The sequence below is a fragment of the Cebus imitator genome, unplaced genomic scaffold (assembly GCF_001604975.1).
Source record: "Cebus imitator isolate Cc_AM_T3 unplaced genomic scaffold, Cebus_imitator-1.0 Scaffold242, whole genome shotgun sequence".
NCBI classification, from domain to species: Eukaryota; Metazoa; Chordata; class Mammalia; order Primates; family Cebidae; genus Cebus; species Cebus imitator.
Window position 1 is genome coordinate 1,765,292 of NW_016107557.1, and position 24,385 is coordinate 1,789,676.

Here is a 24,385-nt window from a genome sequence, read left to right on the forward strand (position 1 = left end):
ATGGAGTTTTGTTCTTTGTTGTTCAGGCTGAAGTGCAGTGGCTCAATCTTGGCCCACTGCAACCTCTGCCTCCCAGGTTTAAGCAATTCTCCTGTCTCGGCCTCCCAAGTAGCTGGGATTATAGGCACCCACCACCATGCCTGGCTAATTTTTGTATTTTTAGTAAAGACAGGGTTTTACCATGTTGGCCACCCTGCTTTTGAAGGAGTTTACTATATTTATCATATGGGTAACTTAAATGCCTCTCAGTACCTTATAATAGAGCATGTAGAATGTTTTCTCAATAATTTGCCTCATCAGCTGGTCATGGTGGCTCATGCCTGTAATCCCAGCACTTTGGGAGGCCAAGTTGGGCAGATCACATCAGGTCAGGAGTTCGAGACCAACCTGACCAATATGGCAAAGCTCCGTCTCCACTAAAAATACAAAATTAGCTGGGCGTGGTGATGCATATCTGTAATCCCAGCTACTCAGGAGGCTGAGGCAGGAGAATCCCTTGAACCCTTATGGCGGAGGTTGCAGTGAGCCGAGATGAGCCATTGCACTCCAGCCTGCGTGAAAGAGCAAGACTCTGTCTCAAAAAAGAAAAGAAAAAGAAACAAAAGGCCGAGTGTAGTGGCTTACACCTATAATCCTAGCACTTTGGGAAGCTGAGGCAGGCGGATCACTTGAGGTCAGGAGTTTGAGACCAGCCTGGCCAACATGGTGAAACCCTGTCTTTACTAAAAATACAAAAAATTAGTTGAGCGTGTTGGCAGGCGCCTGTAATCCCAGCTACTGGGAAGGCCGAGACAGGAGAATTGCTTGAACCTGGGAGGTGGAGGTTGCAGTGAGCTGAGATCATGCCACTGCACTCCAGCCTGGGTGACAAGAGTGAAACTCTGTCTTTAAAAAAAAAAAACAGGCCAGGCGAGGTGGCTCACACCTGTAATCCCAGCACTTTGGGAGGCCGAGGCGGGTGGATCATGAGGTTAGGAGATCGAGACCATCCTAGCCAACATGGTGAAACCCCATCTCTACTAAAAATACAAAAAAATTAGCCAGGTGTGGTGGCTCGTGCCTGTAGTCCCAGCTGCTCAGGAGACTAGGCAGGGGAATCACTTGAACTGGGTGGTGGAGGATGCCGTGAGCTGAGATTGTGCCTCTGCACTACAGCCTGGGCGACAGAGCAAGACTCAGTCTCAAAAACAAAAAACCCAAAAACAATTTGCCTTATCAGAGGGTCCTATCAGTCTGCCATAATGAAAACTTAAGATGTTTTAAATAAAATAAAACCAGTATTTTTCAGCACACATGATACAATGCTGACGGGATCCATGTGGGAAGGGGCCAGATTTTTATTTATGTTTTCAGGATACATTTATTCATTTGCAGCATTTGTAGAAATGATGTTTGTTTGTTGTAAAAATTAAAACATCACAGGAGGATAAAAGAAGAATGTAAAAATCACTTCATTCCCTACTACCTAGTGATAGTGGCTGTTTATTCTTCTAGACATCCCTTCCCTTAGGCACATAACAATATTGACACATTAACTGAGCATCTGCTGTGTTACACTCTTAGGGTTATATGCATCTTTGCATTAAAAAGCAGACTTGGCTTAAAGGAGTTAGCCAGGCTGAGGGAAAGGATTTAGGTATATATGGTGGAACTTTCTAGGAAGAAGGACACCATAGTGAAGATTCTGAAAGAACTAGCTGTTTTTGAAACTGACAGAACACAAGGATGTCTGAAGCATAGAGAAGGAGGGAGAGTTAAAAGAAATGGAGGGAAGAGCCAAGTATTACAGGTCATGTTAAGGATTGGACATAGCTTCATTTTCCCTGCAAGGTAAGTAACATTTCTGTTGGAAATTTTCTTCTATTTCCTATGGTCATTCTTCTGTTAATATGTATTGTTCATCTGCTGTTTGCTTACATTCTTTGTATTTCTCACACTACACAGATGCATTTTATACACTCATTATTTCATCAGTTTATACCTTGTTTAATTAATTGATATTATAATAGTAATGGTACAGTTGTATAAATAGGTTTGGGAACAAACCAACTGACCCATGATAATAAGCATAGGAGCAGAAATGCCTGGTGACGGATGGAGTAGCTTGCCTGTGATGTGGAGAGAAGTCAGTATGATAGATCTGGGGATTAGGGAGTAGAGATGGTGGAGTTATTTAGGTTGAGGCTAATTGAGCTTCTGCAGTTCAGTATGGTGTCTTGACATCTCTCAATTTGGTGGGGATTTTATTTATTTAGCAGATATTAAAATACAGTTTTTAGAAAACAACCCATTGGCCGGGCACACTGGCTCATGCCTTGTAATCCCAGCACTGTGGGAGGCTGAGGCGGGCAGATCAGGAGATCAGGTGATTGAGACCATCCTGGCCAACATGGTGAAACCCCGTGTCTATTAAAAATACAAAAATGAGCTGGGCATGGTGGTGTGCACCTGTAGTCCCAACTACTTGGGAGGCTGAGAAAGGAGAATCGTTTGAACCTGGGAGGTGGAGGTTGCAGTGAGCCGAGATCAAGCCACTGTACTCTAGCCTGGTGACAGATGGAGACTCTATCTCAAAACAAACAAACAAAAAAACCCCATTATCAGCAAAATTAGATAATTTACTTAGTGTCATGATCATTACCTAATTTTTTGATTATGATGCTGCTTGGTTTTTAGAAAATAAATTTTTCAGGATATAATTCACAAACCATACAAGTTACCCACTTATCCAAGTGAGTGGTTTTTGAGATATTCGGAGTTGTGCAGCCATTACCACAATTTTAGGACATTCTGTCACCTTAAAAAGAAATGTGGTACCTTTTAGCTATCATCTCCTAGCCCTAGCAATCACTAATCTACTTCCTATATGTGTAGATTTGCCTATTCTGGACATTGCATATACATGGACTCATATGCGGTCTTTGAGGACTGGCTTCTTTCATTTAGCGTAATGTTCAGGGTTCATCCATGTCATAGCATGTATCAGTACTTTATTCCTTTGTATTGCCAAATATTCCACAGTATGGATATACCATATTTTGTTACCCATTTATCAGTTGACAGACATTTGAGTTGTTTCTGCCCTTTGACTATTATGAGTAATGTTTTAATTTTTAAGACTCTGTATTTTAACTTTTTGAGAGCTTCCAAACTGTTTCCCAAAGTAACTCTTATCTTTTGACATTTCAGTGTATAAGTGTTCTTATTTTTCCACATCCTTGCCAACACCTGTTATCTGACTTCTTGATTCTGATCATCTTAGTGCATATGAAGTGATATTTCATGTGTTTGATTTACATCTTCCGGGTGACTAATGATGTTGAGCATATTTTCATGTGCTTTTAATCATTGTAAAAATGACTATTCAGATCCTTTGCCTCCCACCCCTGCTTTTAAAAAAATTATTTATTTTATTATACTTTAAGTTCTGGGGTACATGTGCAGAACGTGCAGTTTTATTACATAGATATGCATGTGTCATGGTGGTTTGCTGCATCCATCCCCCTGTCATTGACATTAGGTATTTCTCCTAATGTTATCCCTCTGCAATCCCCCCACCCCCTGCTACCAATCCCCTAGCCCTCCCACCCCACAACAGGCCCTGTTGTGTGATGTTCCCCTCCCTGTGTCCATGTGTTCTCATCATTCAATACCTATTTATGAGTGAGAACATGCAGTGTTTGATTTTCTGTTTTTGTGTTAGTTTGCTGAGAATGATGGTTTCCAGCTTCATCTATGTCCCTGCAAAGGACATGAACTCATCCTTTTTTATGGCTACATAGTATTCTATGGTGTGTATGTGCCACATTTTCTTTATCCAGTCTATCATTGATGGGCATTTGAGTTGGTTCCAAGTCTTTGCTATTGAGAACAGCACTGCAGTAAACATACGTGTGCATGTGTCTTTATAACTGAATGTTTTATAATCCTTTGGGTACATTCCCAGTAATGGGATTCCTGCGTCAAATGGCATTTCTAGTTCTGCATCCTTGAGGAATCCCCACACTGTCTTCCACAATGGTTGAACTAATTTACACTCCCACCAACAACATAAAAGCATTCCTATTTCTCCACATCTTCTTCAGCATCTGTTGTCTCCTGATTTTTTAATGATTGCTATTGTAACTGGCATAAGATGGTATCTCAACGTGGTTTTGATTTGCATTTCTCTAATGACCAGTGATGATGAGCTTTTTTTTTTCATATGTTTGGTGGCTGCATAAATGTCTTCTTTTGAGAAGTGTCTGTTCATATCCTTTGCCCACTTTTTGATGGGGTTGTTTTTTTCTTGTAAATTTGTTTAAGTTCTTTGTAGATTCTGGTTATTAGCCCTTTGTCAAGATGGGTAGATTGCAGAAATTTTTTCTCTTTCTGTTGGTTGCCTCTTCATTCTGATGATAGTTTCTTTTGCTGTGCAGAAGCTCTTAAGTTTAATTAGATCCCATTTGTCTATTTTGGCTTTTGTTGCCATTGTTTTTGGCATTTTAGTCATGAAGTCCTGGCCCATGCCTATGTCCTGAATGGTATTGCCTAGGTTTTCTTCTAGCATTTTTTCCCACCCCCCTTTTAAGAGACAGGGTCTGGCTTTGTCATCAGGCTAGAGTGCAGTGGCATGATCACAGCTCACTGCAGCCTTGACCTTTGCCCATTTTAAAATTGAGTTTTCTTTTTATGTAGTGTAGATAAAATTTCTTATTAGATATATGATTTGCAAATATTTTCTCCCGTTCTGTGGATTTTCTTTCCGGTTTCTTGATGGTGTCCTTTGGAGCATGAAGTTTATTTCAATCAAGTGTATCTATTTTTTATTTTGTTGCTTGTGGGTTTTGGTGTCATATCTAAAAATCCATTGCCAAATCCAAGATCATAAAAATTTATGCCTGTTTTCATCTGAGAGTTTTCTAGTTTTAGCTCTTACATTTAGGTCTTTGATCCATTTTCAGTTAATTTTTGTATATGATGTGAGGAGAGGGCCTGACTTCATACTTTTACATGTGGCTATCTAGTTGACACATCACCATTTCTTGAAAATATTTTTTACCTTTTGGATGGTATTATGACTGTGGTTGAAAATCAGTTGATCATAGATGTATGGGTTTATTTCTGGACTGTTAGTTCCATTCTGTTGTGCCAGTGCCATGCTTTCTTGAGTACTATTGCTTTTTAATACATTTTGAAATTGGTAAGTGTGAGTCCCCCAACTTTGTTCTTTTTCAAGATTGTTTTGGCTCTTCTAGGTCCTTTGCATTGTCATATGAATTTTAGAATTAGCTCAACTTCTGACAAAGAAACCAGCTGGGATTCTCATAGGGATTGCCTTGAATCTATAAATGTTTTTGGTTATTACTGCATTTTGAACATGGGATATCTTCCCATTTATTTAGGTCTTTTTTAACTCCTAAAAAAGGGGAATTCTCCCCTTTTTTGAGAACAGGATTTTGCTATGGTGCCTAGGTAGGTCTTGCCTTCCTGGGCTCAAGGTGTCCGCCTGTGTCTGCCTTCCGAACTGCTGGAATTACAGGTGTGAGTCACTTCACTCAGCTGATTTTTGTTTATTCATCATGTATCCTGCTGCCTTGCTGAATTCATTTATTAATGTTAATGGTTTTTTAGTAGATTCCTTTGGATTTTCTTTTTACAGATTACGTTATCTGTGAATAGAGATAGCTTTACATCATTTCCAGTTTGGATCCCTTTTCATTTTCTTGCTTTTTTTTTTTTTTGAGATGGGGTCTAGCTCTGTTGCCTAGGCTGGAGTGCAGTGCATCGATCTCGGCTCACCAAACATCCGCCTCTCAAGTTCAAGTAATTCTCTCACCTCAGCCCTCCAAGTAGCTGGGACTACAGGCGCACACCATCATGCCCAGCTAATTTTTGTGTTTTTAGTAGAGATGGGTTTCACTATGTTGGTCAGGCTGGTCTAGAACTGCTGACCTCATGGTCCACCCTCCTCGGCCTCCCAAAGTGCTGGGATTACAGGCGTGAGCCCCTGCGCCCAACCTCTTGCTGTTTATTTTTAAAAATTGTTTTTGTGGGTCTCGGAGCTGGAGGGTAGAATAGATTCTCCCAAACCATTTAAATAATTTATTTCAAAGGTATTTTATGAGAGAATATTTAAATATTTGAATGTTAAATAAGAGTCTTACAAGAGAATGTTTATATAATTTATATTTCAAGTGGAAATATACAGTTTTTTTGTGTGTTGAAACAAACTTTTTGGTTTGGCCCATTGTAACTGAATTTGGAGCTGTTTTTGTTTCCCCTTAGGATAATTTTCTCTTTAGAAGAGCAACATTCTAGAATATAAAGTTAAAAGGTATAGATCGCTTTCAAACTAGTTGACTGATTTTAGCTGTTGAACTTCCCTGTTTTTATTTCTAGAGGTTTCATTTGACATAATGCTTATTTTTCTTCAGCAACAGAAAGTTCATGAGATAGTTTATGGATTGTGGCCTTGACATCTGTGGGTAATTAATAAGTACTTTATAGTTTGAACCTGTTATCTAGGGGAAAATTCTCCTGGATAGAACAAGTTTTTAGGAAAATGAAGAGTTGAGAAAAGAAGATGGAATTACAGGTAAAAAATACTAATTTTTTTTCATCATTTGTTGAGGACTTGCTATTATAGACCCTGTACTAAGCATAGGTAACATGGTTCGTTCTCTAAATTTTCAATTTTGCTAGAGTATTACCATGAAAAAATGAATAAAAAGAGGCCAGCCGTGGTGGCTCATGACGCCTGTAATCCCAACTCTGGTGGCTCACTTTGGGAGGCTGAGGTGGGTGAATCACTTGAGGTCAGGAGTTTGAGACCAGCCTGGCCAACAGGATAAAACCCTGTGTCTACTAAAAATATTAAAAAATTAGCCAGGAAGCCAGGTGCAGTGGCTCATGCCTATAATCCTAGCACTTTGGGAGGCTGAGGCGGTGGATCACCTGAGGTCAGGAGTTTGAGATCAGCATGGCTAAAATGGCGAAACCATGTCTCTACTAAAAATACAAAAATTAGCCAGGCATGATGGCAGGTGCCTATAGTCTCAGCTACTCGGGAGGCTGAGGCAGGATAATCGCTTGAACCCAGGGGGTGGAGGTTGCAATTAGCCAAGTTCACGTCCTTGCACTCCAGCCTGGACTAAAGAGTGAAACTCTGTCTCCAAAAAAAAAAAAAAAAAAATTAGCTGGGCGTGGTGGTTGATACATTTAATCACAGCTATTTAGGAGACTGAGACAGAAGAATGTCTTGAACCCAGGAGGCAGAAGTTACAGTGATCTGAGATCTTGCCAGTGCACTCCAGCCTGGGTGACAGAGTGAGATTCTGTCTCCATAAAACAAAAAAACAAACAAACAAAAAACCAAACCTAGACATGGGGGCTCATGCCTGTAATTCCAGCCCTTTGGGAGGCTGAGGCCAGAGGATCACTTGAGGTCAGGAGTTTGAGACCAGCCTGGCCAACATTGTGAAACCCCATCTCTACTAAAAATACAAATATTAGCTGGGGATAGTGGTGGACACCTGTAATCTCAGATACTTGGGAGGCTGAGGCAGGGAATTCGTTTGAACACAGGAGGTGGAGGCTGCAGTGAACTGAGATTGCACCACTGCACTCCAGCCTGGGTGACAGAGTGAGACTCTGTTCCTCCCCCCCCAAAAAATAATAAAATAAATAAAATGAATACAAATAATTGTTGATTTATCAGTAATCTTAATAAAATGTAACATATGAATGTATTACATTGCTGAATAAGATGATAGAACCTGAGCTTGTTTGATTAAACTGCTCTCTTGCCTGGCCCTTCTCTCTTCTTTCTGTAGTTTATGAATTCAAACATTGGGTCAATTATGAGGCAAGGCTCCACCTTCCCATTACCACTGCCTATAAGTAAACACGGTATAGCAATTAAAAATATCTCTCAAAGGATCTTAGTAGATACATTTTATAGATTGTAACAACACCTAAAATTATCAAGATTCCCTTTTAAGAATTCTTCAACTTCCTCATCTCTTGTGGCTGCTCTAGAACCTTCTGCCTTCCACATATCTGCAAGTAAAACCTCACCACCCTGCGCCTGGCCATACCACCCACTTTCCCTGTCTTTCATCCTCTCTCCTTTCTGCCCTTTGCTTTTCCATTTCTGCTGATGTCTAGATTCTCCACTCTAGATGGAGTCCAGGATCAGGAGGCTGATGGCCTTTCTTTTTCCTTTTCCTTTCCTCTCTTCACCTGATCCCAGGTCTTTCTTTTCATTTTCTCCATTCTACACCACAAACAACTTTAATAATGACTACCAGAAATCTTTGGAAGAGGCCACTGTTATTTTTACAGAGGATGTGACTTTACTTTGGGAAGGGAAGAGGGAAGAATGCTTAGAGGGTAGGAGCTGGCAAAAGAATTCAAGGAGATTGTGAGACCGCCTTAAAATTTCTATTCAAAGAGCTTGTTAATACCTCTATTCCTGGAAAAAAACAAAGAGCTTTTTAAGTTTTCTGTTTTCAAATACTTTGTTCTAGAGGGGAAACAGGCCATTTGAAGAATGGAAGATTGAGAGAATTCTGCAACTCATGACAAGCCGTAAAAGGTTGCTAAGGAGATTCTTAAGAGAAGGAGTAGTATTTAAATGATCTGTAACTGAACTCTGACTTCTAAAGGCAGGAAATGAAAGGAGGGGACTCTTATTTTATTCCTTTAACATTTTAGGAAGCAAGTAAAAGCAAGAATTTTTTTTTTCTTAAAACACAGAAATAATTTGGTTTGTTTACAATTAATTTATTTGGTATTAACGTATTTTTAAATATTTTATTGACGCATAGAACATTGATAAAGTGCACAGATCATTAAGTTATAGCTTGATAAATTTTTATGGGTGATAATGTTATATTTTAATATCATTTATACCAAATTTCTTGGCTTTGAAAAGTATTATCTTAAAATTTTGGATTTTTTTTTTTTTTTTATGGAGATGGAGTCTTGCTCTATCACACAGGCTGGAGTAAAGTGGCATGATCTCGGCTCACTGCAACCTCCGCCTCCCGGGTTCAAGCAATTCTCCTACCTCCTGACTACCTGGGACTACAGGCATAAGTCGCCATGCCCAGCTAATTTTTTGTATTTTTAGTAGAGACAAGGTTTTACCATATTGGCCAGGCTGGCCTGGAACTCCTGGCCTCATGATTCGTCGCCTTGACCGCCCAAAGTGCTGGGATTACAGGCATGAGCCACCACGCCTGGCCTGCTTTTATCTTCTTTGATGCCCTTGAAGGTTTTACCATGTTAGCCAGGCTGGTCTTGAACTTCCAACCTCTGGTGATCCGCCTACCTCGGCTTCCCAGAGTGCTGGGATTACAGACATGAGCCACCGCGCCCAGCCTAGTGTCTTATTTTAATTACATATTGCATTCCCTTCCCTTCTTTCCCAGTCTCCTGCTTATTAAAATAAAAACCAGGGAAAGAGTTTCTTTCAGGGAGGAAGGAGCCATTTTGTTAGGAACTGATCTAGAGCTGCACTGTTTGGTAGAAATACAGGGGGACCCATAGACATAATTTGAAATTTTCTAGTAGGTACATTAAATAAGAAACAGGTAAAATCAACTCTCATTATATACACACACACACACACACACACACACACACACACACATATGTTTCTTATATGTGTGTGTATATATATATAAAATGAAATTTTTATCTGTTTTTAGATTTGGGGAATCAACTTTAATTTTATATATATATATATATATATATATATATATATATATATAGACATACATACACACACACACACACACACACCTATTTCTTATATGTGTGTGTATATATATATAAAATGAAATTTTTATTTATTTTTAGAGTTGGGTGTCTCACTCTGTTGCTTAGGCTAGAGTGCAATAGTACGATCATAGCTCACTACAGTCTCCACCTTCTGGACTCAAGCAGTCCTCCTGCCTCAGCCTCCCAACTAGCTGGGTCTACAGGCATGTGCTACACACACCCTGCTAATTTTTTGATTTTTTGTATTTAGGGTCTTGCTTTGTTGCCCTGGCTGGTCTTGAACTCTTGGCTTCAAGCAGTCCTCCCACCTTGGCCTCCCAAAGTGTTGGGATTATAGGGTTGTGAGCCACCATGCTTGGCCTCATAATATATTTTATCTAACCCAATATACCTAAGCCACTATCACATCAAATGTAACAGATATGAAAATTATTATTGTGTTTTTCTTGAGACAGAGTCTCAGTTTGTTGCCCAGGCTGGAGTGCAGTGGTGCAATCTTGGCTCACTGTAACCTCCACCTCCTGGGTTTAAGCAGTTCTCGTGCTCGTGTAGCTGGGATTGCAGGTGCGTGCCACCTCACCCAGGTAATTTTTGTATTTTCAGTAGAGATGGCCTTTCACCATGCTTTCCAGGCTGGTCTCAAACTCCTGACCTTAAGTGATCCTCCCGCCTTGGACTTCCAAAGTGCTGGGATTATAGGTGTGATCCACCGTGCCAAGCCAGATATGAAAATTATTAATGAACTATTTTATGTTCTTTTTTTCTTAATAAGTCTTTAAAATCTGGTATGTATTTTGTGCTTCTGCACTTCTCAGTTTGGGCTAGCCACATGTCAAGTGTTCTATAGCTATATTTGGCTAAAAGAATAGGGAGAAGGAGGAATAGAACTATTTAAGAAATGAGAAGTTTGGAGGGACAAGAGAAGAAGTTTTGGTCTTGAATTGTCTTAAAAAAATTATGAGACTTAGTGGGGAGTCTGGAGCAGCATGTTCTGGGGTCTGGTTGAAGGGTAGTCAGAGTAGATGAATATTCTCACAAATGTGGAGTAGATTCCAGGTAGATACAGGGAGAAAGATTTATGAGAATAATTCTGCTAATGAAGAAAGTCGATTTTAGTGGCACCTTAGAGTGTTGGTTACTAAGTCCTTGAAGAAGCAATTGAAGACAAGACTTTAAAAACCAAAAGTTTATTGCGCACATGCTGTTTCTAGGCTCTCATCTAGGATGTAGGATACATCAGTGAACACAACAGATAAAAATCTCAGCCCTCAAGTGTTTGTAATATAGTGGAGGGAAACGCAATAGGTAGGATAAATAAGTGAATTTACATTAAAAGGTGCTGAATGCTATGGAAAGTAAAATAGAGCCCTGTGATGGGGAGCATAATGGTGGTGGTGATGGTGGTGGGTCTGCAATTTTTAACAAGGCGGTCGGAGTACAACTCCCAAAGTGGTTATAGATTAACAAGGTCTTAAAGGAGTTAAGGCAACAAGTATTGAGATATCTGGGGAAGAGCATTTCAGACAGAGGGATAAGTATTGGCCGGCCTGGAGGTGGGCATGCACCTGCCATATTCTTGCAGTGGCGAAGAGGTCAGCTCAGTTAGCGGCAGGTGAGTTAGGAGTTGTAGTCAGGGGAGAAATGGGGTAGCAGATCACAAAGGAAGTGCTTCTCAAACTTTAATGTGCATACAAATTTCCTAGAGATCTTGTTAAATTTATATTCTGATTTGGTAGATCTTGAGCTGGGTCAGAGATAACAAACCCTCAGGTGATACTGAAGTTACTGATCCTGGGACAACAGTTTGATTAGTAAGGATGTGTAGGGCCTTAAGGGCCATGTACGACTGTGTAAATATGAAACTAGTTGAAATCACCAAAGGAATGAGGGTAGATAGAAAAGAAGAAAGGGCTAAGGGCTGAGCCATGGCGCACTCCAGCATTAAGAGGATGGCAAGATAGAGGAATCAGCAAAGAAGCCTAAGAAGGAGCAATCACAAACAAGAAGGAAATCCACAGGGCTCATGAATGTAAATGAATTTCAGGCAAGATCAGTCCGTATAGTTTTCTGTGTTTTCTCCAGGAAGACAAGCAAACTGTTTCATGGAGGCAGAAGTGATCAACCGTGTGAAATCTTGCTTGATAGATCAAGTAAGAGGAAAACTAAGACTTGATTATTGAGTTTGACAACATTGTGATTATTGACAAGCAGGTTGCTGGGTAGTGTGAGGGCAAAAGCCCTACTGGAGTGAGTTTCAAAGAGAAAGGAGAGAAATCGACAGACAGTGAATAAAGAAAAGTTACTGAGGCATTTTTCTTTAAAGGGTGGGTACCTTAGATATCTATTACTATATAACATTAAGCTGGGCATGGTGGCTCACACCTGTAATCCCAGGAGGAGGCCAAGGCAGGAGGATCCCTTGGGCTCAGGAATTTGAGACCAGCGTGGCCAGACCTCATGTCTACTAAAATACAAAAAAAAATTTAGCTGAGTGTGGTGGTGCACACCTATAGTCTCAGCTACTCCAGGGACTGAGGTGGGAACAATCACTTGAGCCTGGGACTCACTTGAGCCATTGCACTCCAGCCTGGGCAACAGAGCAAAACGCTGTCTTAAAAAATGAAACAAAAATTAAAACTTACAGTGACTTAAAACAGCAAAGCTTTACTGTTTCAGTTTCTGTGTGTCAGGAATTCAGGAGTGGCTTAGCTGGGTGATTCTGGCTCAGTGTTCTGTGAAGTTTTAGTCAATATGTTCGCCAGGGCTGCAGTCATCTGAAGGCCTGACCCGAGCTGGAGGACTCGCTTCTGAGATGGCTTACTTCATCTGGCTGTTGGCAAGAGGTCTCAGTTTCTCATTCACTACACAGGCTTATTCTCCATAAGAGTGCTTAAGTATCCTCCTAACAAGGCAGCCAGCTTCTTTCAGAGAGGATGATCCAAGATACATAAAGAAACTACCACTTAGGGAAGTTACATTCTGTTACTTCTGCTCTATTCTGTTGATCACATGGACACAGTGTGGGAGGGAACTGCATAAGAACCAGAATACCAAGAGAGTGGAGGCCATTAGGGGCCTTCATGGAGTCTGGCTAACCCAGGGAGCAGAAAATTTGAGGGTAGCTGGAGAGGAAAGTGGGACCCCAGAGAGTTGTTTTTTTTTTTAATTGATGGAAATAACATATTTGTTTGTTGCACCAGTAACGACCCAGTATAGAAGGGAAAATTATTGATGCAGATTGGAGAGTAGAGAATTGCTGGAGAGTAATCATTGCTTCATTGAGAGGGGATATGATATGGAGTGTAAGAAGGAATGGGGACTCGGCTTTGCACAGGGTGAGGGTAGCCCACTTAGAGTGGCAGGAGGGAAGACAGTATGTATGTCAAAAGATTCCTGTTACTTCAGTTTTCTCAGTGAAATGGAAAGCAAGGTCATTGAGAATGAGGATGGGAGAAGTGTCAGGTTTCAGGAGGGAAGAAGAGAACTTATAGTCACCGAGGACAGTGGTGAGTGGTGAGTGGACCAAGGAAATGCATGGTTTTGGGGATAGCATTAATTACTCACACATTATGTCATGACCCATGACATTCAGGGTCATGGATTTACGGCAAGATCAGTCAGTATGGTTTTCTGTGTTTTACTCTAGCCATATTCAGCTATACAAATGCAGGTGGGGAGTCAGTGAAGAGTTAGATTTAACCAGTGTATGGTTTATCCACACAGCAGTGTACTGGTAAACTGGCTCTCAAAAATGCCTCAAACATGAATTTCTGTGGTATAAGTACTCCCACCTTGCCAGTTTCAGGCTGTCAGAGGTTTCCTCAACCAGCTTGTGAGATTCCTGAATATTGGACAGCTTGACTCTTGATAGTCCTTGATAGGAGCTCTCTAGCACACCACACATTTTAGAGCAGACTCTGTTTTCCTTAAAATATTGTGTACCATTTGGGTGCTTTAGAGCAGGGGTCTGCAATCCCTGGGCCACAGACCAGTACAAGTCTGTGGCCTGTTAGGAAGGTTAGTGGCATTTGAGAGAGCATTACCACCTGAGCTCCCCCTTCTGTCAGATCAACAGTGACATTAGATTCTCATAGAAGTGTGAACCCGTTGTGAACTGTGTATGCAGGGATCCAGGCTCTGTGCTCCTTATGAGAATCTAATGTCTGATGATTTGAAGTGGGACAGTTTTATCACCATCCCACCTCCAGATGTGGAAAAATTGTTTTCTGTGAAACCCATCCCTGGTGCCAAAAAGATTGAGGACTGCTGCTTCAGAGTTCTGTTAGTAATCCTCAATTTTGCTTCTTTGTAACTCTTTACCCTATGGAACCTCAGTTTCTTTGTAAATGGAGGATATTAGTACATGTTCCTTGGGCTGTTGTAAGGATTAGAGAATAGATAGAACAAGAGTTCCTGGAATGGCAGATACTGTTGTTGTTATTATTGCCATCACCTAAATGTAAAACTTTGTTACAAAGGAACTCAGTTACCAGAGGATAATACCTGTATTTTCATATGCAAAGGCTGGAGTAGAGATTGGAGTTAACTTTTTAGAGAGCAATTGGGTAGCACATACCACACATCTAAGAGCATGGGTTTAATCAAGTAATTTTACTTCTGGGAGCTTTTCCAAAGAAAATAACTAAGAATATGTGGGAAAACGAAGCAAGAAGATACTTGTTTGCAGCACTGTTTATAAGAGGAAAGGTGGAATCTACCTAAATGTTGTGCAACAGAAGACTCTACATTATTAGAAACAAATGGATAGAATGGAATTGAGTATGTGGAATGATGGTTCATTGTAGTATCAAAGAGACTATAAAATAGGTAAAAATGCAAAGAATGTGATCTTGAACAACTAAAGTAAGTGGTTGTATTAGTTCATAGTGATTGCCTGAGATAATTAAAAAAAAAATTTCTGGGTACCTAGTAGGTAGATGTATGTATGGAGTATATGAGGTATTTTGATACAGGCATGCAGTGTGCAATAATCACATCAGGGTATGGGAGTAGCCATCACCTCAACACATTTCTTTGTGTTACAAATGCATTTCTTTGTGTTATAAACACATTTCTTTGTGCTATGAACATTCTCAGATAAATTTTTTAATGTTCTTTTAGATTGCTTATATTTTCTGAGATTTATAATGAATGTGATTTGCTTTTATAATAAGAAAACAAACTCTTTCCCTGCCGTTGCCGATTCATGCGGAGATGGAGGCTTGTGTTCGTTCAAGATTCGGCTTTACTGGTAACCCACAGCCATGGCCGACTCAGTCTTTGATGAGTCCAAGGCTTTATGCGGTGTGAGGTTTGAACTGATGGATCTGATGTAGTGTCACGTTTCAGCATTGCTGCTGGAGGTGTAATGGACGTTAATACTGCTTTACAAGAAGTGCGGAAGACCGCCCTCCTCCACGATGGCCTAGCACGTGGAATTCGAGAAGCTGCCAAAGCCTTAGACAAGTGCCAAGCCCATCTTTGTGTGCTTGCATACAACTGTGATGAGCCTATGTATGTCAAGTTGGTGGAGGCCCTTTGTGCTGAACACCAAATTAACCTAATTAAGGTTGATGACAACAAGAAACTAGGGGAATGGGTCGGCCTTTGTAAAATTGACAGAGAGGGAAAGCCCCATAAAGTGGTTGTTTGCAGTTGTATAGTAGTTAAGGACTATGGCGGGGAGTCTCAGGGCAAGGATATCATTGAAGAGTACTTCAAATGCAAAAAATGAAGAAATCAATATTTGGCTCACATTCAAAAAAAAAAAGAAAGAAAGAAAACGTGTGTGTGTGTGCATGCATGCGTGTGTAGTGCTATGAAGTAGAAAACCGTAAAGATGGAGACATACATTTAGCTTTCTCATTAGTCATGAATGACTGTGTAGCTATCTGTTCCATTCTGTTGTCAACACCCACACCCAGTCCCATGACTGTAAGGCTTCATGAAGGGCAAGGGAGGCAAAGAACTAAGCTCATTGCCTTAGGAGCCTGGCAGCAACTCAAGAACTATGGTTTTGTTGATGCCTAGAACATTAAGTCCCTTTAGGGATCTCAAGAATTTTTAGCTAGAAGAGAAAATCAAAATAGAATTGAGATGGAAAGTGTCTACTGAAGGCCACTCAAAAGAAGAGCCATGTAAGATGTGAGGGAAATTTAGCAGTTTCAGGTCCTTCTAAAAAAATGAACTATTTCTTTTAAAGCCTTTCTATGAATATTGGTGACTTAGCATAATGCATTTTAAAAAAAACAGGACCTTGTGATTGTCACAAGTTCCTCAAGTAATTAGAAACCAGGAAATTTACTCTTGTGTAAAATAGTCCATGAGTCAGTTAAACAAGCATAGTAATGAAGCTGTCAAATTCAGTGCTATTCTTACATCAGGTAACTTCCCTGATAATTGAGAAATATTTTCTGAAATTTGTTTACCTTGAGCTAAGTAGAGCAAGTTGTATGTCCTTAAAAAATTATCTTTTATTCCATTGTTCAGCAGGTATGAGAGTAAGTCAGCTTTTTAATTATGTGTATAATACTAATAAAAGGGAACATTAACATTGTAAATTAAAAAATCTGGTTGGGTGCGATGGCTCATGCCTATAATCCTAGCACATTGGGAGGCTGAGGCAAGTGGATCACTTGAAACCAGGAGTTTGAGACCAGCCTGACCAACATGGCAAAACCCTGTCTCTACCAAAAATAAGAAAATTAACTAGGCTTGGTCGTGCATACTTGTAATCCCAGCTACTCGGGAGGCTAAGGCAGAATAATCACTTGAACCTGGGAGGTGAAGGTTGCAGTGAGCCGAGATCATGTTACTGCACTCCAGCCTGGGCGACAGTGAGACCCTGTTTCAAAAAAACAAAAAAAACCCCAGATAATTAAAGAGAGAAAATAATTTACTGGTTTTAGGAAAGTGAGCAGCCTTAGAAACAAGTTAGACCAGGAGAGTAGCCCTCAGTTATTAGACACCTTCTCCTTTTCCTTTTTTTTTTTTTGGTTTCTTTTCTCTTCTTCCCCTATCCTCTTTACCTCTCTTTTTTCTTCTTTCTTTATTCTTTTCCTTCTTTTGTATAAAGAGAGAACCTAATGTGCCGGAAGAGTTGTTTTAGGCACTGAGGTGTATGTCAATAAATAAAAGTGACTCTGCTTGCATACACTTTATATTCTAGCACTTACAGATAATATATAAGCAAACGTATATAAAATACTGTATGGTATTAAGTGCTATGAAGTAAAAGGAGGGCAAGGGAGAGAGTATAACTGGGCAGGTGGGGGGTGGACAGAGGGGAGAGGGTCCAATTCAATTCCATTTTTTGATTTTGTTTAAAAACTGAAGGCCTCTCATTTGAGGTGACATTTGAGCAGAGATCTGAGTGATACAAGGGAGTAAGCCAGCCAGAAAAAGAAGCAGGTGCAAAGGCCCTGCAGTGGGAGGAGGCCTAGGGGGTCCAAGAACATGAAGGAGGCCAATGTGGCTAGGGGAGGTGGCGGTGAACGAGGTCAGGCAGCGGGGAGCTAGGTTGTGTAGGGCCCTGTTGGCTATAGTAAGCTCTCATCTGAGTGAATTTGGAAACCTCTGGAGAAGTTTATTATAGCAGCTAGTAGTATGTTAATACAAATATTCGTATTTATTTGTGTACCATTACATATTTAATTCCTTTGTACCTATGAGTAATTCAAGTAGCAGATAATATGACTGTGTTACTACATATGGGTCTCATTTCAATAATCAGTAATGCGTATGGTAATTTTAAAAAAATATATATTTTATTGCATTTTAGGTTTTGGGGTGCTTGGTAATTTTTTTTAAAACCACGTTTTTGAGATTTTCTCTTATTGCTGGCCTGTGTGGATAATTAGTTTTGTCCTCCTAGAATTTGCAAGCAAATAAGTAAGGTGACAAAAATTTCTTTATTTTAAAATTATGATAAAAAATCATTATCTTAGTCATTTAAGTTTATAGTTCAGTAGTGTTAACTATATTTATATTGTTGTGAAACGTATCTCCAGAACCTTTTCATTTTGCAAAACTGAAACTCCACCCATTACATAACAACTCCCCTTTTCCTTTTCCCCCCCGACAGGCATCATTCTCCTTTCTGTCTCTATGAATTTGACTAGTTACTCATAGAAGTCGAATCACCAGTATCTGTCCTCTTGGGACTGCTTATTTCACTTAGCATAATGTCCTCAAGATTTAATCATGCTGTAACATGTTAGAGCTTCTTTCTTTTTTAAGGCTGGGTCATATTTTATTGTATATAAACATCACATTCTGTTTATCCATTCATCTGTTTGGTGGACAACTGGTTGCTTCCACCTGTTGGCCATTGTGAATAATACTGTTATGGAACTTAACTGTGCACCTACTAGAGAGTCTTGACAGAGTGACAGGATGTGATCTGATTTATGTCCGAAGACATTCACTCTGGTCCTTCCCTTCGCTCACTAAGTGAGACTTAGTGTTTTTTTTCTGCTGTGTTTCTAATGCTCACAAACAGTGTGTTGCACATAGTGGTCATGCAGATATTTGAAGAAATAAATGACAGAACTAAACACTGAGGCAAACTCCAGAGGCCATGATGTCAACTCAGACATATAATAGGGCAGTGGGCCTTTGCTATTTGTGGATCACAGACCTCACTGAAAATTTGGTGAAAAATATGGAACTTTCCTCTGGAAAAAAACAGTTTTTTCTCCTTTACTCTGCTTTTACTCTCTCAAAACAGAATACTTCTGTGACTTCTGGTCACCAAGAAGTGTGTGGGGATTTCTCCCCACCAGCAGCCTGTTCTCTAGTAGATTCTTTAGTGGTCACCAGCTGCATGTCCTCTAATTCAGCCCCATTCTGATGCTCTCTCTAGACCCCACAGGGTGAGAGGGCTCAGCCTCACACGGTTGACCCCCACTTTGAACACCAATCACAAGTAATAGGTTTTCACTTATACTTCTGACCCATCTGCTCTAAATTAGGGTTCCCTCTACCTCATCCTCTGATTTGACTGATTTGCTAGAGTGGCTCTCAACTCAGGGAAACACTTAGGTTTACTAGTTTATTATAAAGAATACTACAAAGGGTACAGATGGGGAGATGAAGAGATGCATAGGAAAGGCACGTGGGAAGGAAGGCGAAGCTCCCATGCCCCCTACAGGCTCACCACCCTCCAGGAGTCCTCATGTGTTCAGTTCTCTGGAAGCTCCCTGAACCCAGCTCCTTTGCTTTTTACTGAAGCTTCATTATGTCAGAATGACTGAATAAATCAGGTTACTGGTGATCAACTCAACCATCAGCCTCTCTCCCCTCCTTGGAGGTTGGGGTTGGGGCTGAAAGTCTCAGTCCTCTAATTATGCCTTCATCTTTCCAGTTACCAGCCCCTTCCTAAAGGTACCGAGGGGTGACCAGCCTTCAATCATTAGTATAAAAAAGACACCCATCACTTTGGACATTTCAAGGATTCTAGGACTTGTATGCCAGGAGATGGGGTGAAGACCAAATATATATTTCAAAATATCACATTTCCCCAGAAAAGCAAATACACAGTTACAGATGGTTCAAGTTAAGATTTTTCAACTTTATGATGGTGCAGAAATGGTAACACATTTAGTAGAAACTATACTTTGAGTACCCATACAACCATGTTATATTCAATAAATTACACAAAATATTCAACACTTTATCATAAAATAGGCTTTGTGTTAGATGATTTTGCTCAACTGTGGGCTAACTTAAGTGTTCTGAACCTTAAGAAGGTAGACTAGGCTAAGCTATGATGTTTTGTAGGTTATGGGTATTAGATGCATTTTCACCACATGGTATTTTCAGTGAGCTTATCGAGAGGTAACTCCATGATAAGCAGCAGCTGTATACTAAAATGTTTACCTACAAATCAGTGGGTTCTTCACTTGATTTTCATAGAAGGACTTCATACGTAACTAGGGCATTGACCGTTCTTATAGGTAGATTGGAGCATTCATCCTACAGCGATACTAGAGATAGAGATTCAGTTCCTGAGCAGGCAGTGTTGCTTCCTACAAACTGTAATCTGCGCAGCCTTTGCAACTTTCATCAGCCTTGTTTCACAGTAGGGGAAAGGTCTGCCCAGCCTTACACAGTAGACCTGATTCCATGTCTCCTATATCTGGGTTCCTACTTCCTGGCTACTTCTGGATACAGAAACAGGGAGACTATGGCTTCAGCCCTTTTATTATACTGCTGCATTTTTCTATTCTGTTTCTGGGCCACAGAGATATTGAACTCTTTAAAGTGGCTATATCTAAAAAACACTTAAAATTTTTATCTGTTAGCTGGGCACAGTGGTGGCTGATGCCTGTAATCCCAGCACTTTGGAAGGCTGAGGCCTGCAGATCACCATGTCAGGAGATCAAGACCATCCTGGCCAACACCGTGAAACCCTGTCTCTGCTAAAAATACAAAAATTAGCTGGGTGTAATGGTGCGCACCTGTAGTCCCAGCTACTTGGGAGGCTGAGGCAGGAGAATTGCTTGAACTCGGGAGGGGGAGGTTGCAGTGAGCTGAGATGGCACCATTGCACTCCAGCCTGGGTGACAGAGACTCCATCTCAAAAACAAAAAACAAGAAACAAAAAACTGTCGTTTTCTGGATTGTGTTTAGTGTGGGATGACAGTCTCAAAGGGTGAACTCACAGCACCCTGGGACTGAGCAGCCTCTCCTTGCTGGCTACTCACTAAGCCAGTATATGAATTAATAGAATAAAAATTAAAAATGAACATCAAGCATTTGGGATCATTGCTTGGAAAAGACTTCTTGTGCTAAAAGGCTCGAGTGAAACCTTTTAAGTTTATGTTTCAGAGTTATGAAGCAGAATGAAACTAGAACTAATCTGTACTGATCTGTTTTTTACTACCGTTTCCTTCCTAAATAGAGAAAGGAAGGGATTTTTATCTGATCTCTGATGTTGCTGTCAGGATGCGTTCAGCTACAAGCAACAAAAAGTAACTCAGCCCTTTATGTGTATGTGTATCTGTGTCTGTGTATTTATATAAACATTTATATGTGTACAGGGGCAGATATGCACATACACTATGAAAGGGCCTTGGAGCAGTGGCATCCCTCTAACAGTGAGCACACCTAGCCACCCAGGTCTGTTTTTTTTTTTGAGACAGAGTTTTGCTCTTGTTGCTCAAACTGGTGTGTAATGGCAGATCTCAGCTCACTGCAATCTTGACCTCCCAGGTTCAAGTGATTCTCCTGCCTCAGCCTCTCAAGTAGCTGGGATTACAGACATGTGCCACCACACCAGGCTATTTTTTTTTGGTGTGTTTTTAGTAGAAATGAGGTTTCACCATGTTAGCCAGGCTGGTCTCGAACTCCTGACCTTAGGTGATCTGCCCACCTTGGGCTCCCAGAGTGCTGGGATTACAGGCGTGAGCCACTGCACCCAGTCCCAGGTCTTGGTTTCTAAATAGCCTTTCCCATTACCAGTAACCAGGGCTCCCCAGAGAATTAGCTGATTCCAGGGCTGGGGCAGGGAAAAGACAAGATGAGGCCAAATCATCTTGTTGTACCAGGTATAATGAAGAATTCAAAGCATGATGAGTTGGTGCAGCCATGCCATGTAATACCATCTATAATAAAAAGGAACAAAGTACTGATACAGCCACATTGATGAACCTCAAAAACAGGCATTATGAAAAAATCAGAGACAAAGGCCACGTTATATGATTTCATTTATATGAAATGTCCAGAAAAGACAAAATTGTAGAGACAGAAAGTACATGAGTGATTTCATGGAGCTGAGAGTCAGAAGGGGAGTGTCTGCAAATGGGCATGAATTTTATTTCTGGAATGATAAATTCAAATTCTAAAATTATATGATGGTGATGGTTAAATACTTTTATAAATTCACTGAAAATCATTAAATAATTGTACATTTTGAATCAGTGAATTTTAGGATTAGTAAATTATACCTCAATAAGCAGTTTTGTTTTTGTTTTTATTTTTATTTTTTTGTAAACTGAGTCTTACTTTATGTCTCAGGCTGGAGTACAGTAGTGTGATCTTGGCTCACCGCAACCTCCATCTCCTGGGTTCAAGTGGTTCTCCTGCCTCAGCCTCGCAAGTGGCTTGGATTACAGTCACCTGCCACCATGCCTGACTAATTTTTGTATTTTTTTTAGTAGAGACGAGGTTTTGCTATGTTGGGTAGGCTGGTCTCGAGCCTTAATTGATTGCCTACCTTAGCCTCCCAAAGTGCTGAGATTATAGGCAGGAGCCACTGGGCCCAGCCGATACAGCAGTTTTTTAAGTCATGGGATAGGTCACAAGGTCTCAGGAGTCAGCTTGCATGACTGCTCACTGGACAAATTGGAAATACTTGAGCATCAGAATGACTAAGGATAATGAGCCAGGCACAGTGGCTCACACCTGTAACTTCAGCTCTTTGGGAGGCCGAGGCAGGAGGATTGCCTGAACCCAGGAGTTCAAGACCAGCCTGGGCAATATAGTGAGACCTCAGCTCTACAAAAACACAAAAATTAGTTGGGTGTGCTTGCGTATACCTGTGGTCCTTGCTACTCAGGAGGCTGAGGTAGGAGGAACACTTTTGAATCTAGGAGGTAGAGGCTGCAGTGAACTGAAACGACGCCACTGTACCCCAGCCTGAGTGACAGATTGAGACCCTACCTCAGAGAAAAAAGAATGATAAGGGATTAAATTAGTTACTGAATAAAACTGATAAAATAATAAAATCCACAAGCCTCTTAAAATACATGAATAAATAGAGAGAAAGGAAAGTTCTTCCTTCAGTGCCAACTCACAAATATAGGAGTGATGATGGGTGGAATGTTTTTCTTTTTCAGCCATCATAGTAATAGCTGACGTAGATAAAAATCATCAGTAATTATCAAAACTAGTCAATAAAGGCTTGATGAGGACCATGATATTAACAGTTTCAAAAGAGTTCACCATTAAATAACTGTTGATTTCAAAGGCAAAAATAGTATACCAGAGTAATCTAGGAGAACCACCTTAAGTGACTGAATTAGTTTTGTATTGCTGTGTAACAATATTACCACACATTTAGAAGCTTAAAACAGCCACAAATTTATTATCTCACAGTTTCTGTGAGTCAGGAGCATGGCCTGGCTTAGCTGGGTCTGTTCAGGGTCTCCTAAGATTCTAACTCAGGTGTCAGCCAGGGCTGCAACATCTGGAGGCCTCATCCGGGAAGAATTCACTTCCTGCTCACGTGCTTGTGACCACATTCCTTGTGATGGAACAACTGATGCTTCATTTTTTTTTGCTGGCTGATGGCTGGAAGATGCCCTCAGCCCCTAGGGGCTATCTATCTGCAGTTCCTTTGCCATGTGGGTTCCCAGCATGGCCACTTGCTCTCTCACAGCCAGCAAAGGAGAGGAGACTCCAGCAAGATGGAAGCTATGTCTTACATAATATAGTCATGTATTTGTAATAGTGAACATCCCATTACCTTTGCTGTATTCTGTCAGTTAGAAGCATTTCACAGGTCCCACCTAGACTCAAGGGAAGGAGTCACACAGGACATGAATACCAGGAGGTGGGAATGACAGGGGCATCTCTTAGAGTCCATCTGCCACAGTGATCAAAGTTGACATCACCAATATTAGGAAAAACAATACCATGTGCCTTCTGACTCACTGAAAGGGGCAGGTATCTCTCCTCAGGTATCTCTGCCAGGTGTGTATAACCTGCAGAAACATGAGACAGACCAAATACCTGAGGAACCATGTACCTGGCCTGTATTCTTCCAGTGTCATTGTAATGAAAGACAAAAGGCTGAAGAACTGTTTTGGATTAAAGACAACTAAAGAGGGATGTGGTGGCTCACACCTGTATTCCCAGCACTTTGAGAGGTCAAGGTGGGAGATCACTTGAGGATAGGAGTTTGAGACCAGCCTACGCAACATAGAGATGCCATCTCTACAAGAAAAAAAATTTTTAATTAGACAGGTGTAGTGGGGCATACCTGTAGTCCTAGCTATTCAGGAGGTTGAGGTGGGAGAATTACATGAGCCTGGGAGTTCAAGGTTACAGTGAGCTATGGTTGTGCCACTGCACTCCAGCCTGGCTGACAGAATGAGACCCTGTCTCAAAAAAAAAAAAAAAAAAAAAAAATACTGAAGAGACAAGATGACAAATGCAATGGATTAGCCTGGGTTAGGAAGACTAGTACAACGAGCGTATTTGGGGGAACAGTTGAAATTTGAATATAGACTGTGGATTAGATGTTAAATTTCCTGATTTTTTTAATTGTGGTCATCTAAGACATGTCCTTATTTTTAAGTATTCGGAGAAGAGATGAGCATAATGTTTGTAATTTACTCTCTACTGGTTTCAGAAAATTGTGTGTATGTGTGACAGAATATCAATAAAGCAAATGGAGTAGAGTGCTACTACTGATTAAATCTGGATAAAGGATATACAGGAATTCTTGATAATTTCTGTATATTTTTGAGGCTTTTCTCTAAGTTTAAAATTATATTAAAACAAAAAAATACCAAAGAACTTAAAGGGACAAGAAAATTGGCTTAGAAGCTAGAACTCCAGAGGGATGGGCTTCAGAGTTGGCTTTATTAGTAGCTCGACAATCTTATCAAAT

At 40.5% G+C, this 24,385-nt stretch overlaps 2 protein-coding genes across 5 annotated transcripts in view; both read left to right on the forward strand.

Moving 5' to 3' along the window:
• Window positions 1–24,385, forward strand: part of SPIRE1 (spire type actin nucleation factor 1) — a 208,234-nt gene that overhangs the window by 28,835 nt on the left and 155,014 nt on the right. The gene's annotated exons all lie outside the window — the stretch shown is intronic.
• Window positions 14,979–15,524, forward strand: LOC119466939 (40S ribosomal protein S12-like). Its single transcript, XM_037727870.1, has one exon. The coding sequence runs from the start codon at window positions 15,137–15,139 to the stop codon at window positions 15,500–15,502; it is 366 nt and encodes a 121-aa protein (XP_037583798.1). The 5' UTR covers window positions 14,979–15,136; the 3' UTR covers window positions 15,503–15,524.

What these genes read in the sequence shown, in the direction of transcription:
- LOC119466939 (XM_037727870.1), top strand. Translation starts at nt 15,137, where the DNA reads ATGGACGTTAATACTGCTTTACAAGAAGTGCGGAAGACCGCCCTCCTC.